The sequence below is a fragment of the Trachinotus anak genome, unplaced genomic scaffold (genome assembly GCF_046630095.1).
Source record: "Trachinotus anak isolate AG129_WGS33_773 ecotype Australia unplaced genomic scaffold, CSIRO_AGI_Tana_v1 ptg000021l, whole genome shotgun sequence".
In the NCBI taxonomy this organism is placed as follows: Eukaryota; Metazoa; Chordata; class Actinopteri; order Carangiformes; family Carangidae; genus Trachinotus; species Trachinotus anak.
In genome coordinates, this window is record NW_027273872.1 from 21,352,788 (window position 1) to 21,365,668 (window position 12,881).

Consider the following 12,881-nt stretch of genomic DNA (forward strand, 5'->3'; position numbering starts at 1 on the left):
TTGGTTGGCTGTTGCCTCGTGCATACTTGGTTTACTCAGTTAAAGTATTCATGATAGAACACATCACATCCCCAGTGTCTCACTATTGTCCACATTAAGACACAAACACACAGTCACACAGATGCACAAAAACAATCACTCACCTGTTCATTTCTTCTAGACAGTCTGTGGCAAAGAAGAAGCTCTTGATTTTGGGATGACAGGCTTTGAAGGCACTGCAGTCATTCAGGGAGAAGAAGACTGATTAGTGTTTTTGTTTATTCACCGTAGGTTTTTGTGCATTCGTGTTGTGTGGGTGTGCGCAAATGTGCTTGATTAGTAATTTTGGCGACATGTGAGGGACACTCACAATTTCCGTCTGCACTCTATGGCTCGGTCTATTCTGAACTCAGGGAGGCTGATGAAGCCCTCAGCTTTCTCATCCTACAGGCAGAGACAGATGGAGAGTGGAGGTACATCATCAACACAGAACAAAATGTCATGCATACTGATATACCAATTATATTTGGGATAGTAGTTCTCTAGTCAAGCATATGAAAACAACATATGTTGTGCACATTGGCTGGGATAAACTCCTTTCATTTCTTACCATGAAAAACTGAGTTACATAGGCAAAACATCATATTTACAGTTCATTTTCAGGTCTGGATCAGTTCTTTTTTAATATATATAATGTTGCAAATATTCCATTCAACCCATTGATCCAAATAACTACACAATGGCTTTGAATGACAAACTCACTGACAAAGCAGGACTTTTGATGATGTCATCTTGGGCTCTTGCAAATTTAAGTTGACATTTTTTGCTTTTTTTCATGGAGTTTTATGGAGCAAATGATAAACTGATTAATCAAGAAAACAATTTGTGGATTAATCAACAATGAAAAGCAACTGAATGGATTTCAATTCCCTTATCTTTTGTTTAAGCTGTAATGACACTATGTAATGAGTATGACATTAGCTTTGTTAACAACATTATTTAAAGGGAAATTTGCAATGCAGTGCAAAGTTAGAATAATAAAAAAATATAGGAGGAATATTTGATGCCTTACATTTTGGTTGGTGTACCAGTAGAGGCAGGACTCTTTGAGGATGAACCAGTATTTCCTCCATTTCTGAGTGAAGTAGCCTTTGGCATCCTTCTTCTTCCACAGCCAGCCCTCACAGTCACCGTGGCCCAGGTCCTTACAGGAGATTCTCCTCCGACTGGCACTAGTGAGGGAACCTGAGGAGAAAGGAAATGTTGATACCGAAAGTGATTTTCATGGCATTTAAACATAGAAGTATAAGTGTGGTCATGTATTTAGTGGTTCCAGTCAAACAGACTGAATCTAAATATCGGTACTCTCTCTAAAATATCAGCGATGTGAACTGTTGAATCTCTCCTCCAAATTTTTTCAGCACATTGATGAATACCCAGAGTATTACACTAGTGACAGTGATAAGTTAGGAGTATCCAAAAATAGGAAATCTGTAAATGTAAATTTTCTATTTTGCAAGCAAAGAGTTATTATTATAGTGTGGGCATGACTGTTTCAACATGTACTGTAAATGTGGGCTTTTCACATAGTCTACATAAGCATTGTGTTATATCATCAGACTTGTCTCAGCTCTCCTTTTGATATGTCAAGCCATTCTCTTGCAGAGATGCACCACAGTGAACATTCACAGCACCTTAAATCTGTCAGGTTCAGTTTAGAGTTCAGACATTTATATAGAGTCATATTTTCTTTGTAAAACCTTTGATTCTCTATGGGACCAGATATGCTAACATATGTGCTACTGTGAAGAAAAAAACGCCTACCTTTACTTCTCTTTTTGGTTTTCGTTCTTAGAGAGGTGTAATGGAAAGACTACAGGGAAGAGAGAAAAAAGTTAGCTCAAAAAAAAAAAAAAGAAAATCCTAAAACACACAACATACAATTAAAAATTAGGAAAGGAAAAAGAAATGTTCAAGCTATGTGTCTGTGCTTGTGATGAATTTCTCACATAAAGAGGAGCAGCCAGTTCACACTTTTAGCTTATTTTCATTTTATCAGGCAAACAGCAGAGAGGATTACAGGCACAGAGGGATAACAATACTGAAACTGCTACAGCCAAGAGGTGACCTACAACCTGTGATAGAGAACTGAAAGCTGCCTGCCGCAGACACTAAACGTCAGTGATGCTGTGACTTGCATCACCTTTGCTACTTTTAGCATATGGATGAAAATATTGAATCAGATTGTCAATATTTAGACAGGAAATGTAAATTTTCCTCAAATTAAAAAACATTCATGATGACAGTGGTCAAATTCTATGTTGTTTTTAGCCCTGCTAGCAGCATGACTTTGGCTGAACAGTGGCTACTATGGCCACAAGTGACTGTGACGCGCTAAAATTTGATGCTGTGTATCAATGTATTGAAACAAAAGAGTGTTGAAGTCAGTAACTCAGTAGCTAATATCTGTCACACGGCAAAAGCTTTGTAAAGTGAGTTAACATTAGCTAAAATTAGCCAACACAAGCGACTGCTCGTACCAACTATGGCTGTAGCAGCAAAACCACAGTTTTACAATGGTGCTTTTTATTGCTTATGAATTTAACTTTTCATTTGTGACAGAAAAAAATATTCTTGTTCTTTTAAATGTTACATAGCATCGCTTTCACATTACATTTTCTCTTTAGATTATGTCAGCAAGCTAGCATGTTGTTGCAAACGCTACTGAACTGTGCATCAGCTTATGTATCCAATAGAGGCTAGTGTGAGCAGCCCTTCACATTAACATAGCTGAATAAGTCCACTGGTTATTTATCTAGGTGACAAAGGTTAACAAATGTGTGTTTATACTCATGTAAGCTGACTCACTGAATGCTACAACTCACAACACAGTGCTTTGGAGTGGAGGCTGGGGGCAGTGACTAAGGTAGCTTCCTGTGTCACAGTAACCTAAATATGGAAACCAATTTACCTCATCCGACTGTTATCTTTTATGTAATTATTACAGTCCTGAATGGATTTAATCTCAGGTATCTCTCCTATTCTTGTGTGGCCGTATGTTCAGCCGTAGTTTGGACACAGTCGCTCTCCATGTAACAGCAGATGTGGTTGCTAGGAGACTGATAACGTAAGTGTGAAGCCTTTGTTGCTTCATTAAAATTGGGTTTGAGTCAGATTCAAAATACACTAGAAAGACGGCACTGATTAAAAATCATAACCAGTGTGCATAAATAAAACAAACAAGAAACACAGTCAGACCAGCAACACTGTCTGCTCTCCTACCTTCCTCATGGAGGCCGCTCCTGAGCTTCCTGAGCCCGAGTACCTGCAGAGGGACAGGCAGGATTAAATAGAACCACAAACAAATCTTATAGCTCCTTCTATCAATCACAAGCATGTGGTCAAACCGCAAACACCCACAACTACAAACTCACCTGTCTGTTGTGTCTGCTCGCAGTGTGTCCGCACCTCGCTGGTGGGCAGAAGAAGAAAGAAACAAATATTTAATTTAAGAGCTTCTAAAAAGCCTCCCTACCTGCTGTACATGACAGCAAACATAAACACATTCCCACACACACATATGCACACACTTCTTTTGTACATCTGTCCTGGTAATTTACTGTTACTTTACTGACTATATTTATTTACTATTTACAGTTTTTATTCTGAAGATGTATTGAAAGCCTAGATAACTGATGTGCGGGGGTGAAAAGTGTTTTTGGAAGGCTATATGTTTAAAATTTAAAAGATTGCTTTAACTTTTTTTGTAATTTTAAACTCTTTAATGTTGTATATATTGTATATATTGTATGAATTAATAATGTAGATAATATGTAGCTGTGAAACAAGACATTCAAAATCTGTTTAATAATTTGATGGGTCCAACAATGCTTTATATGACAAAACAGGTATCTAAAAAAATAGAAACTTAAAACACATTTCAATACAATGCTAGCAAGTAAAATTCAGTACAGTATGTTACTATACTGTATTATTGTATTACGTGAACTGAACAGAAAACTATTCAACTTAGGGGCAATGTGATGTCACTTCCTGTGCATGTATTTCATGTTTTATAGGCTATATTTTTGTTTAATTGTTTAATCTATTTAAAGGTACTGTCCCAAACATCATTATAATGTCATCTGTTGAAATGTATTTGAAGAAATATACTTTCAAAGTTGCTTTTCTGTCAATACTTCAGCGGCTACAGGTATCTGATCAGCTCCATCACCATCAGACCGTTTTTGGCTGATTACAGGATTGATGTCTAAGAGAAGCGGTAAAAGAATTCTTCATTACCACCATGACTTTCATAATTTGTGAACTACTAATATAGCTCTCTCCACAAATATACTCCATACTCAATTTTCAAAGTGTTTGCAGTGTCCTTTAAAACATGAACAGTTTGGGTATTATCAATAAGATTTACAAATGGGCCTAAATGGCACAGGGATCGGGGATCAAGGAGTAACAGGCTGTTAAACTTACTACTAGGGATACCATATGCCCTATATGTTGCATAGTTTTAGGGCACTTTGACTGTGTAGGCTATGTATTGTCATACACTATTGTAAAAAAAAAAAACAAAAAACAAAAAACAAAAAAAAAACTCCACAAATGTTCATGATGAGTTTTGTAGTATTTTATTCACCAAAATGTTGGTGTTTTGCATTAATGGAAAAGAATCCTACCGAGAGAATGAGTAAGGGGAAACGAGCAGGCCATTAGGGTTAGCATATGCTTATTAGGGCAGGATAGTATACCTCATGTGCCACTGAATAGATATGAGTCACCACCATGAGAAACACACAGCTGAGAGGGTTAGAGAGGGCTGGTGTGAGCTAAGCTGTGAATGTGTGTGTGTGTTTGTGTGCCTCGTGTTTTAAGCACAGTCTGTCAGTCGCGCTTGTAATTGGTCTGGCTGATGCTGAGTCATACACCTACTCACGGGGATACTTGTTTGTGTATGTGTGTGCGCGTGTGCAAATGTGTGTGTTTGTCCAGAATAAACTCCTATTTAGACTCAGGCGTGTCTGAGGAGATGGGGATATTAGGATGAGTTAGGATGAGTCGTGAGATGGCTACCATGCATACAAATGCACTCCTGTGTGCTAGTGTGTGTTTGTTTGTGTATGCCTCTGTGTGTGTGTGTGCGTGCGTATGTGTGTGTTGGCGTGTGCTTGAGAGAAAACGCAAAGTTACAGAGGGGCGTGTCTGAGAGTGTCACTGTCATTCTCATAATCCGTGATGCTGGCAGCCATGCAATAACACTCATCATCCTCTATCTCCTTTGTCTCCTCTACTTGACACACACACAAACAACAATGTGTGTGAATCTGTGAACACCATGACCTATCCTACAACCATAAACAGTCCCCTTTTCAAGGACAAAGACATCACTACCCGTGTGTGGTCCGGTGTCTGATAAAAAGCATGCAGAGGAAAGACCCGACCCAATACATGCTGCTCATTAACCGATAGTTTCTACAGCCTACTTTTACAGTGTGCAGATTTTTTAGTTGCTTTTAAAGAATAAATCTTGTGATATTTTGCTGTCAAAATATATTGTTAAAAAACCTAACAAATATAAACAATGCATTAGTCCATTTCATCTTTACCCCAAATACAGTAACTCTCCAGTTTGAGCAGTGGGTCACTACATAAATGAACATCAGTAAAAGAAAACAGCAGTGTTGTTATTTTGTATCTCCAGGGGATGGAGCATTGGATTTTATCTTCAGTGAATGGAAACAAGACCAAGAGAGGCATCTTTTGCCGTCTTATGCATCTTATTGGCTGACAGGTCTCTCTCAATTCTTGAGTGGGGTTTACTATGCCAAATGCTAGCTCACACAGTCTGTCATTGTGTCAGGAAAAAATTGATATTGATTTTTTTACTGGTAAAGAGGTTGAAGCTGAAGCACAAATGTACTTTGAATTGCAATGTAGCCAGCTAAACCATTAGCAATGATAGCTTAGTTGTGTCTCCCCTTGGCTAGCCACACCAACGTACCCTATTGTATTAGATTTTATCATTCATATTTTATCAATGTGGTTGTCTGATCATGTCATACAGCTAAGTTCCCACAGCGTCCATAGAGCAAAACCTTGGCTCCTATCTGAGCTGGTAATCCAAGTCAGTTTCAAAAGTTGGCTCATTCACAGATGAGTCTCAGATTAAAGTAGGAAATAAACACTGAATGTTGATGATTTAAATGTGTCTCTCACACACACACCACTGTCCTCCTCACAGTGTGTAGTGTAATTTGACAGGCGGCTATGTATGCTACATGTCATAGCAACAATAAAGTGAAGGGCTAACCATTTTATTACACATGAGAAACAGCAAAGCTTTAAAGCATTAAAACTAAATCATGTCCAATATTTCACAATAACATAACAGATATTTTATTTTAAAAATCATACTGAGGACTCGTAATGAAACCGTGAGTAACATGGCAGAAAGACGAAAATAAACTGTGTAACTAGAATTACCAATAGGGGGAGACAAAACACACATCATGACAGCCATTGTACTATGCATCGTGGACTTTATGTTATATAGTAATAATGGCGGGAAAATTCACCATTATTTTTTGTCTACTGACACAATCATTACTGATGAGCCAGCCAGGATAGAGGAGGAAGAAGGAAAGGAGACGAACAAACAAATAGACAGTAGACTGATTTGGGGACTGTAGATTCAGGGCCAAGGTAAGTAAAACATCTCTGCTTTCCATGCAGCATGTTTGGCCAGCAAAAAATATCTGTTGATTTGACACTTTCGAGTTTCTGGAATATTGTGTAACTGTCAATGCAGCACTCTGCTTCATGTGCAGATTATATAGAAATCCAAAACAGGCAAGAGATCAAAAGGACACAGTCACCACCACGAGTTGGAAGAAAGCATTAGATTCTTTTAGGGAGCATGAAAAATCCAACATGCACGAGGCCTCAGTGAGGAGTTGGAAGAGCTTTAAAGATACACAGGTCCACGGGGACGTCACAGAACAGCTACAGGCTTCAAACATCAGCAAGACTGTGGATTGTAGGCAGTATCTCAGACATATAGCAGCAGTGAGAGCCTTCCTTTGAAAGAGCGGGGGTTCCTTTTTTTTTTGGTCGCAATGAAGCACCAGACAGTGAGAATAAAGGGAAGTGTATGGAGTGGATGCAACTTCTCGGGAAGTTTGAGCCTATCCTGCTTCATATGAAACCTACCATCATCCAAATATGAAAAGATTCAAAACACCTGTGTTATAGCTTCAAGGATCATCTCTGAGCGTAAAGAGGAAAAGAAATCTGCTCGATAATGGCAAATGAAGCAAAGGATCATCGTTCCGAGTGGATTGCATTGTGTGTGTGATAGTTGTTAGTCCACAGGGCTTGCTGAGAGAGAGATTCCTTGGATTTTCCCACCTTAAGGCATTTGATGCAAGTTGCATCACTGACACCACAGGGAAGGAACTTGAGAAACAGGGAATAAGACGCTTCTGTTATGAGTGGAACAGTGAGAGGTGTACCAAGCTCGATTCAGACAAAAGCATCCAGAGGCACTGTATATCCATTGCTATGCCCATGAACTAAATCTTGTCCTTTGCTCCACTTCCAAGGCAAGCCCAGGGGCATGTGACTTCCTTGATCTCCTGGAGTGTCTTCTCTCTTTCTTTTCCACTTTTCTGGTCCACCACCATAAATTCTTTAAGAAGCAACTAAGGGTAGGGGACAGAGAGCTTGTCCAGCTGCCCAAGACTGGCTGGGTGTGACAGATTCGGTCTGAAAACCACTCTACAAAACCTCCCCGTTTTGACCCAGAGTTTAGGGAGCATTTCAGCACCTCTAGCTAAGGGACCAGAAAGCAAACTTTTGAAAATGCAGTACACTCGAAAGTTACCAGAACAATGAGAAAGCACATGAAGTGCATAAGAGGACCAAGAAGAGCTTGATATTCATGCTGCTGCACCACAGAGGAATGGAGGATTATGTAGTCGAGACATCTTCTGGCACCTGGTCAGACCTCACTACTGAAGATAATCTGAGAGGGAGAGTCTTCTTTCCAGTTCTTGGCAGAACGCTGGAGGACCTTGAGAATGGGTTTTCTTGAGTTGGAGAAAAAATCTCAATGAGCATATAGGCATGCCACCCTGCCTCAGAGCAGTTCCTGAATGAAGAGGAACTCAAACATCTCGCTGCACATTACAGCATCCACCTACAGCCTGAAGAGATTGCTGTTGCAAAGCATTTCCTTGACAGGAAAATAAAAGATATAGTGCCCAGCATTCAGTGTCTTTTCCCTTTTGGGCCATATTTCCAGCTTCTTTGACCGTCCCAGTCACCGGCTGCAGTTTTGAACTGACCACACACATGTATACAATGGGTCAGGACAGGCTAAGTAATTTGGCTATAATGTGGAGTGAGAGGAAGATCCTGGCTGATGCGGACCATGGGCAGGTCGTCGACAGATTTGCAAAGCTAAAAACTAGATGCTTGAGCCCAGCACTTCCACCCTCAAAGCACCAAGAAGAGAAGTGTGGTCACAACGTCTCCCATCCCCTCTCCCTCTCTAACTCATGCCCTCACGTATGCAGTTTCACACTAAGCACATATTCATTACATTATCCTCATATAACATAAAAATTAAAGGCACTACACGATCTTCATTTCCATTTGTTATGGACTAGCATATACACCTTACCTTTATGGACTGCATATTAAACTATTTAGGAAGCCAAAAAATTACTTTCATTAGCAACATGGTACATTGAATGTCAGCTACCACACAGTGTTGGGTTTTGTTTTATAACTTTACTTTTTCATAGCCTACTGTTTTTCATAGTCTTTTTGTACCATTTCTGGGTTTAGATTTATTTTTATCATTTTTATAAGATAACATATTATAAGACAATATCGCTGTGAATATTTGGATGTAATTAGTTCCCAGACTATGGGCAACCCTAACTCTAGCTAAAGGTTAACATAATCCCTGATTATTGTTCTTTTTGGCATTTATGTCTTTAATAAGATCGGGACAGTGAGAGATGGTCAGGAAAGATGGGGGGAGAGAAAAGGGATGACATGCAGCAAAAGGCCCAGGCTGGTTTCAAACCCAGGCCACTTTTTTTCAGATTATTCTTATTAGATAAGGACGACAGCAAATGACAAGTCTCCATTGGGACCAGACCCGGGGATGCTGCGGCCCATGGATGGTGTCACCCCCTTAAGGAGATGCACACCCAGGCCCTTTTTAGTCCTACTGAAGAGGTCAACCTTAAAACTGGGTCACATGTAGTTTTCAGAATTTTACTGCCCCCACCTGTCATTCTAACTTATTATTATTATTATTATTATTATTATTATTATTATTATTATTATTATTATTATTATTATTATTATTGCTGGTGTAAATATTTTTTATTTATGTAAAATTGTAACTTTTACGTAACCATTTCCTCTTAAGTTTGTTTTTCTTTGTTAACAAAATGTAAAACTCACTAAAAATAATGCTAAAATAATAATGTGCTGCAATTTTATAAAACAGGTGTCCACTGTTGGCATTTGTTGAGGACTATTTTCGCCCAAGGATCGATGCACACTTGAGTATTTACAGCAGCAGTGTATTTGGGACTGACTCAAAATAAACTACAGTGCCCCTGTGGCTCCCATTGCAATAGTGTGGCTCCTTGATGTGTTTTTAATAGTTTTTGGACAAAAGTGGAGGTCAAAGGCACAGAGGAAGAAGCTGTATTAAGTTTTAGCTACATAGATAACACTTGTTCAGGATCAGTTCATTGTTGATTTTGGTCTTTTTATGGGATTTGTAGAATATCACCATCCTTTAACCTGGCATGTGCAGGCATTTCTCTATGACACATGACAGACATCAACTCCATGACCAACCATACTCCTCATAGACCACGTAACACAAATGTAATGTTGTTCTTTTTACTGCCCATTGGACTGAACTGACCATAAAATATATCTGCTGTGATGATGACTTGATAAGTGCAACCAGCACTGTAAAACGTTAGACATATAAACACGGTTATAACTACATTTACCCAGGAGCAGATGATTTGATTGGCGGATTATTTGTTTACTGCTGTCTGCGAGCTGAATATCCCCCCAGGGAGGTTAAAGTGCTATTCTACAGAAACCAGCAAGAAACAACTGTGTACATACAGGCAAAGCATCAGGTGGCTGGTCTAGGCGCAAGGTGGAGGACAGCATGGAGGGACTGATGGGAAAGCTAGGGCTGCTGGGATTGCGGCTCTTGCGCCGAGAGCGTCTGGTGGAATCCCGCCGGCTCTCTCTGCCCGGACCCTCGGGCTCCTCCTCGATCACCAGGATCTTGTCGTCACTAAGGTAACGCAGCAGGGAGTTGTCTGAATCTGTGGGAAGATGGGGGAATGGAGGAAGCATGGAGCAGTTAGAGGATGGACAGGCTAAACAGAACCGATGACAGAGAGAGGAAAACCACAGAGGCGGAGGGAGATATCATCGTAGAGTCGAGGGAGAACCCCAGAGAAGAAACGGATGAGGGTGAATAGACCCTCACAGATAAAAAACCAACAGAAAGGGATAAAAGTGCCTCAGAGCTTCTGATATGGATCCAGAGCCGGGGACACACAGCTAATCTGTTTGCAGTGATTATGCTGATTTGGAGGGCACTACTGCTAAATCTTGTCACTCACAGAAAGTTTTATTCTGCTTTAACTCCAGACAGAAAAAGCTTCTCGCCTTATTTGTTTATTATCCATATACTTAAATGTGAAAAACTAAAAAGTGAGTGAGAGAAAGAGAAGGAGAAAGGCAGACCTCGACAGTAGTATTGTGCTTTAATGTTATTCATAGACTTTCTGATGGCAGAGTGGAGGATCCTCGGTTGAATACAGATCGTGTCTCGCCGCAAAATGGGGAAGCTGGTTAGAACTGGTCACATAAAAATACCCTCATTTCCAGAGTGGCTGTATAAATGCAATTTCCTTGCATTTATGTTTATTTGTCGCTCTGTCGGATACATACCTGACAGGTATGTATCCTCACACAACCACACCACCATGGATAACCAGAGGATGAGCTGAAATGTGTTGAGCTGAGTATGGAGCGAAGCACGGCACCAGTCTGACCCGGTTGTGTCAAGTGTGTGAGGGCCTGTGTTTTTGCGTGTGTTTGTGTGTGTGTACCTCGGCTCCCTCTCTTGCCCATGCTGGGTTCCTTGGCCTCGGCCATCCAGTTATATTCGGGAGGCATGGAAACAGGTCTGAGGTCACCTGGAACGACCAATCAGCAATCAGAGAGTCGGCTGTGGGGGGAGGGAGTGGGGGGGTGTCTCGGGAAGGCAGTGGCTGAGAGACAGCGTGGGAGACAGCTGGAGGGGTGGACAGGTGAGACAAAGTGTGTGCAGGTGAGGGGGAGGGTATGGAAGATTCTCGAGGGACTGCTTCGACGTGGCAAGGCAAAGATCACATGGCCACATTTTCAGGTTTAACAGTTAAATCAGTATCCGAGCTGGCAGCAGTGCTGCTTAGCTAATCTGCCAGCATGTTCACTGTTAGCTGATGACCACTGGCGAGCTGCACTAGGCCGAGGGTTTTCATAAAAATGTCAGTTTTTACTCAGGCCGAGTATTCTGAAATCTGAAGAGAGTTGGTTGAAGTCCTCTGCTGGACCACACATCCACAAATAAAAGAAATATTCTGTGGAACCCTCTGTACTCTTGTTTTAGCTCTGTTTTGGTCTCCACCTGAGGCATTTGGCTCTTCAGCTGCTAAATAGCCATTAACCTTTGTCTGTGTGCTGTTTGGGGCTAGGTAGGTAAAGTGCCCATTTATCTGAGACTGTTTGCTAAATACAGCTGCCTGCTGTGGCTGGAACCAACACATTGGGAGTGAACTAAAACAGTAAAGTTGTGGTTTGTAAATCCAAAAAAATTTAATTAAAAACACTAAAATGCTCAGTATGGCTAAAGGGAAACTGCAGTCAGGTGATAATTCTGTGTGGGCATTTATGAGCAATGCCTTTCACATTAAACATAGTCATTTGATGTATTATTAATATCAATATAGCGATCAAATCAGTTTTTAGGCACACGAGCTGAACAGTAACAAGTTTGAGTCAACTAAAAATATGTTTTGGGACACCATGAGCAGAAGGTTGTTCCTGCCTTTTTCCCTTTGCTGCAGAGAGTTGTACATATTTCTGCATTATAGTTGTGTTTAATGCTTCTGTAGTGACTACCCTCTTACAGTACAAGCTGTATAAATAAACAAAGCTATCAAAAAATAGGTTTCTGATGCTACTGTCTGTCACATGACCCTCACCTCGCACACCATAGCAGTCCCTCGAGGCTTTCCCAGGAAGGTACAGGATGTCTAGGAAGCTGTCTGGGACAAGGGTGGACACAAGGTGGTGGGGCAGAAAGGGAGCTGGAGACAGTGTTTTTGGACGGACCTTTTGGTATGTGATCAGTGTTTTTGGGACGTGTATACGCGAGGTGAAAACACAAAGAAGCAGAGCCATGAAGCGAGTGATGAACACAGAAGGAGGAGTTTTGAGAAAAGTATGAAAACAAAAAGTGAGAGAGAGCATGCTGTTCTTCAGAACAAATACAGGGAGCTGGAGCCATTTGTGCCTCACTCACACTGCACTCGCTGTCTTACCATGGGTGGGGGTCTTGTCCCGCCGACGAACCCCTGTATTGCGGCCCCTGTCATAGTCAGGCCCTGGGGGTCCATCTCCCTCTAACAAGGAGAAGTACTGACCGCTGTCCTGGTCCAGATAGTAGCTGACTGCCTCCGAACCTTTGGAGCCAGACTGTGAGCTCACGCTGTAGCGGCTGATGTCGTCACATGACATCAGACCCAGCTCCTCCCTGGGGAGAGGAGAGCTGTCATCATCAC

General features: G+C 41.0%; 1 protein-coding gene across 2 annotated transcripts in view; it reads right to left on the reverse strand.

The window, feature by feature from the left end:
* LOC139605769 (connector enhancer of kinase suppressor of ras 2) overlaps nucleotides 1–12,881 on the reverse strand; it is a 64,904-nt gene that overhangs the window by 7,403 nt on the left and 44,620 nt on the right. Inside the window, exons 11-19 of one of the 2 annotated variants that reach the window (XM_071457538.1) lie at nucleotides 12,642–12,853; nucleotides 11,166–11,252; nucleotides 10,162–10,370; nucleotides 3,414–3,451; nucleotides 3,262–3,304; nucleotides 1,804–1,852; nucleotides 1,052–1,224; nucleotides 350–423; nucleotides 144–215 (exon numbers count right to left, since the gene is read on the reverse strand). In XM_071457538.1, the coding sequence (XP_071313639.1) occupies nucleotides 144–215; nucleotides 350–423; nucleotides 1,052–1,224; nucleotides 1,804–1,852; nucleotides 3,262–3,304; nucleotides 3,414–3,451; nucleotides 10,162–10,370; nucleotides 11,166–11,252; nucleotides 12,642–12,853 (957 nt within the window). The remainder of the gene's footprint in view (nucleotides 1–143; nucleotides 216–349; nucleotides 424–1,051; nucleotides 1,225–1,803; nucleotides 1,853–3,261; nucleotides 3,305–3,413; nucleotides 3,452–10,161; nucleotides 10,371–11,165; nucleotides 11,253–12,641; nucleotides 12,854–12,881) is intronic. The other variant, XM_071457539.1, reaches the window with a different exon arrangement.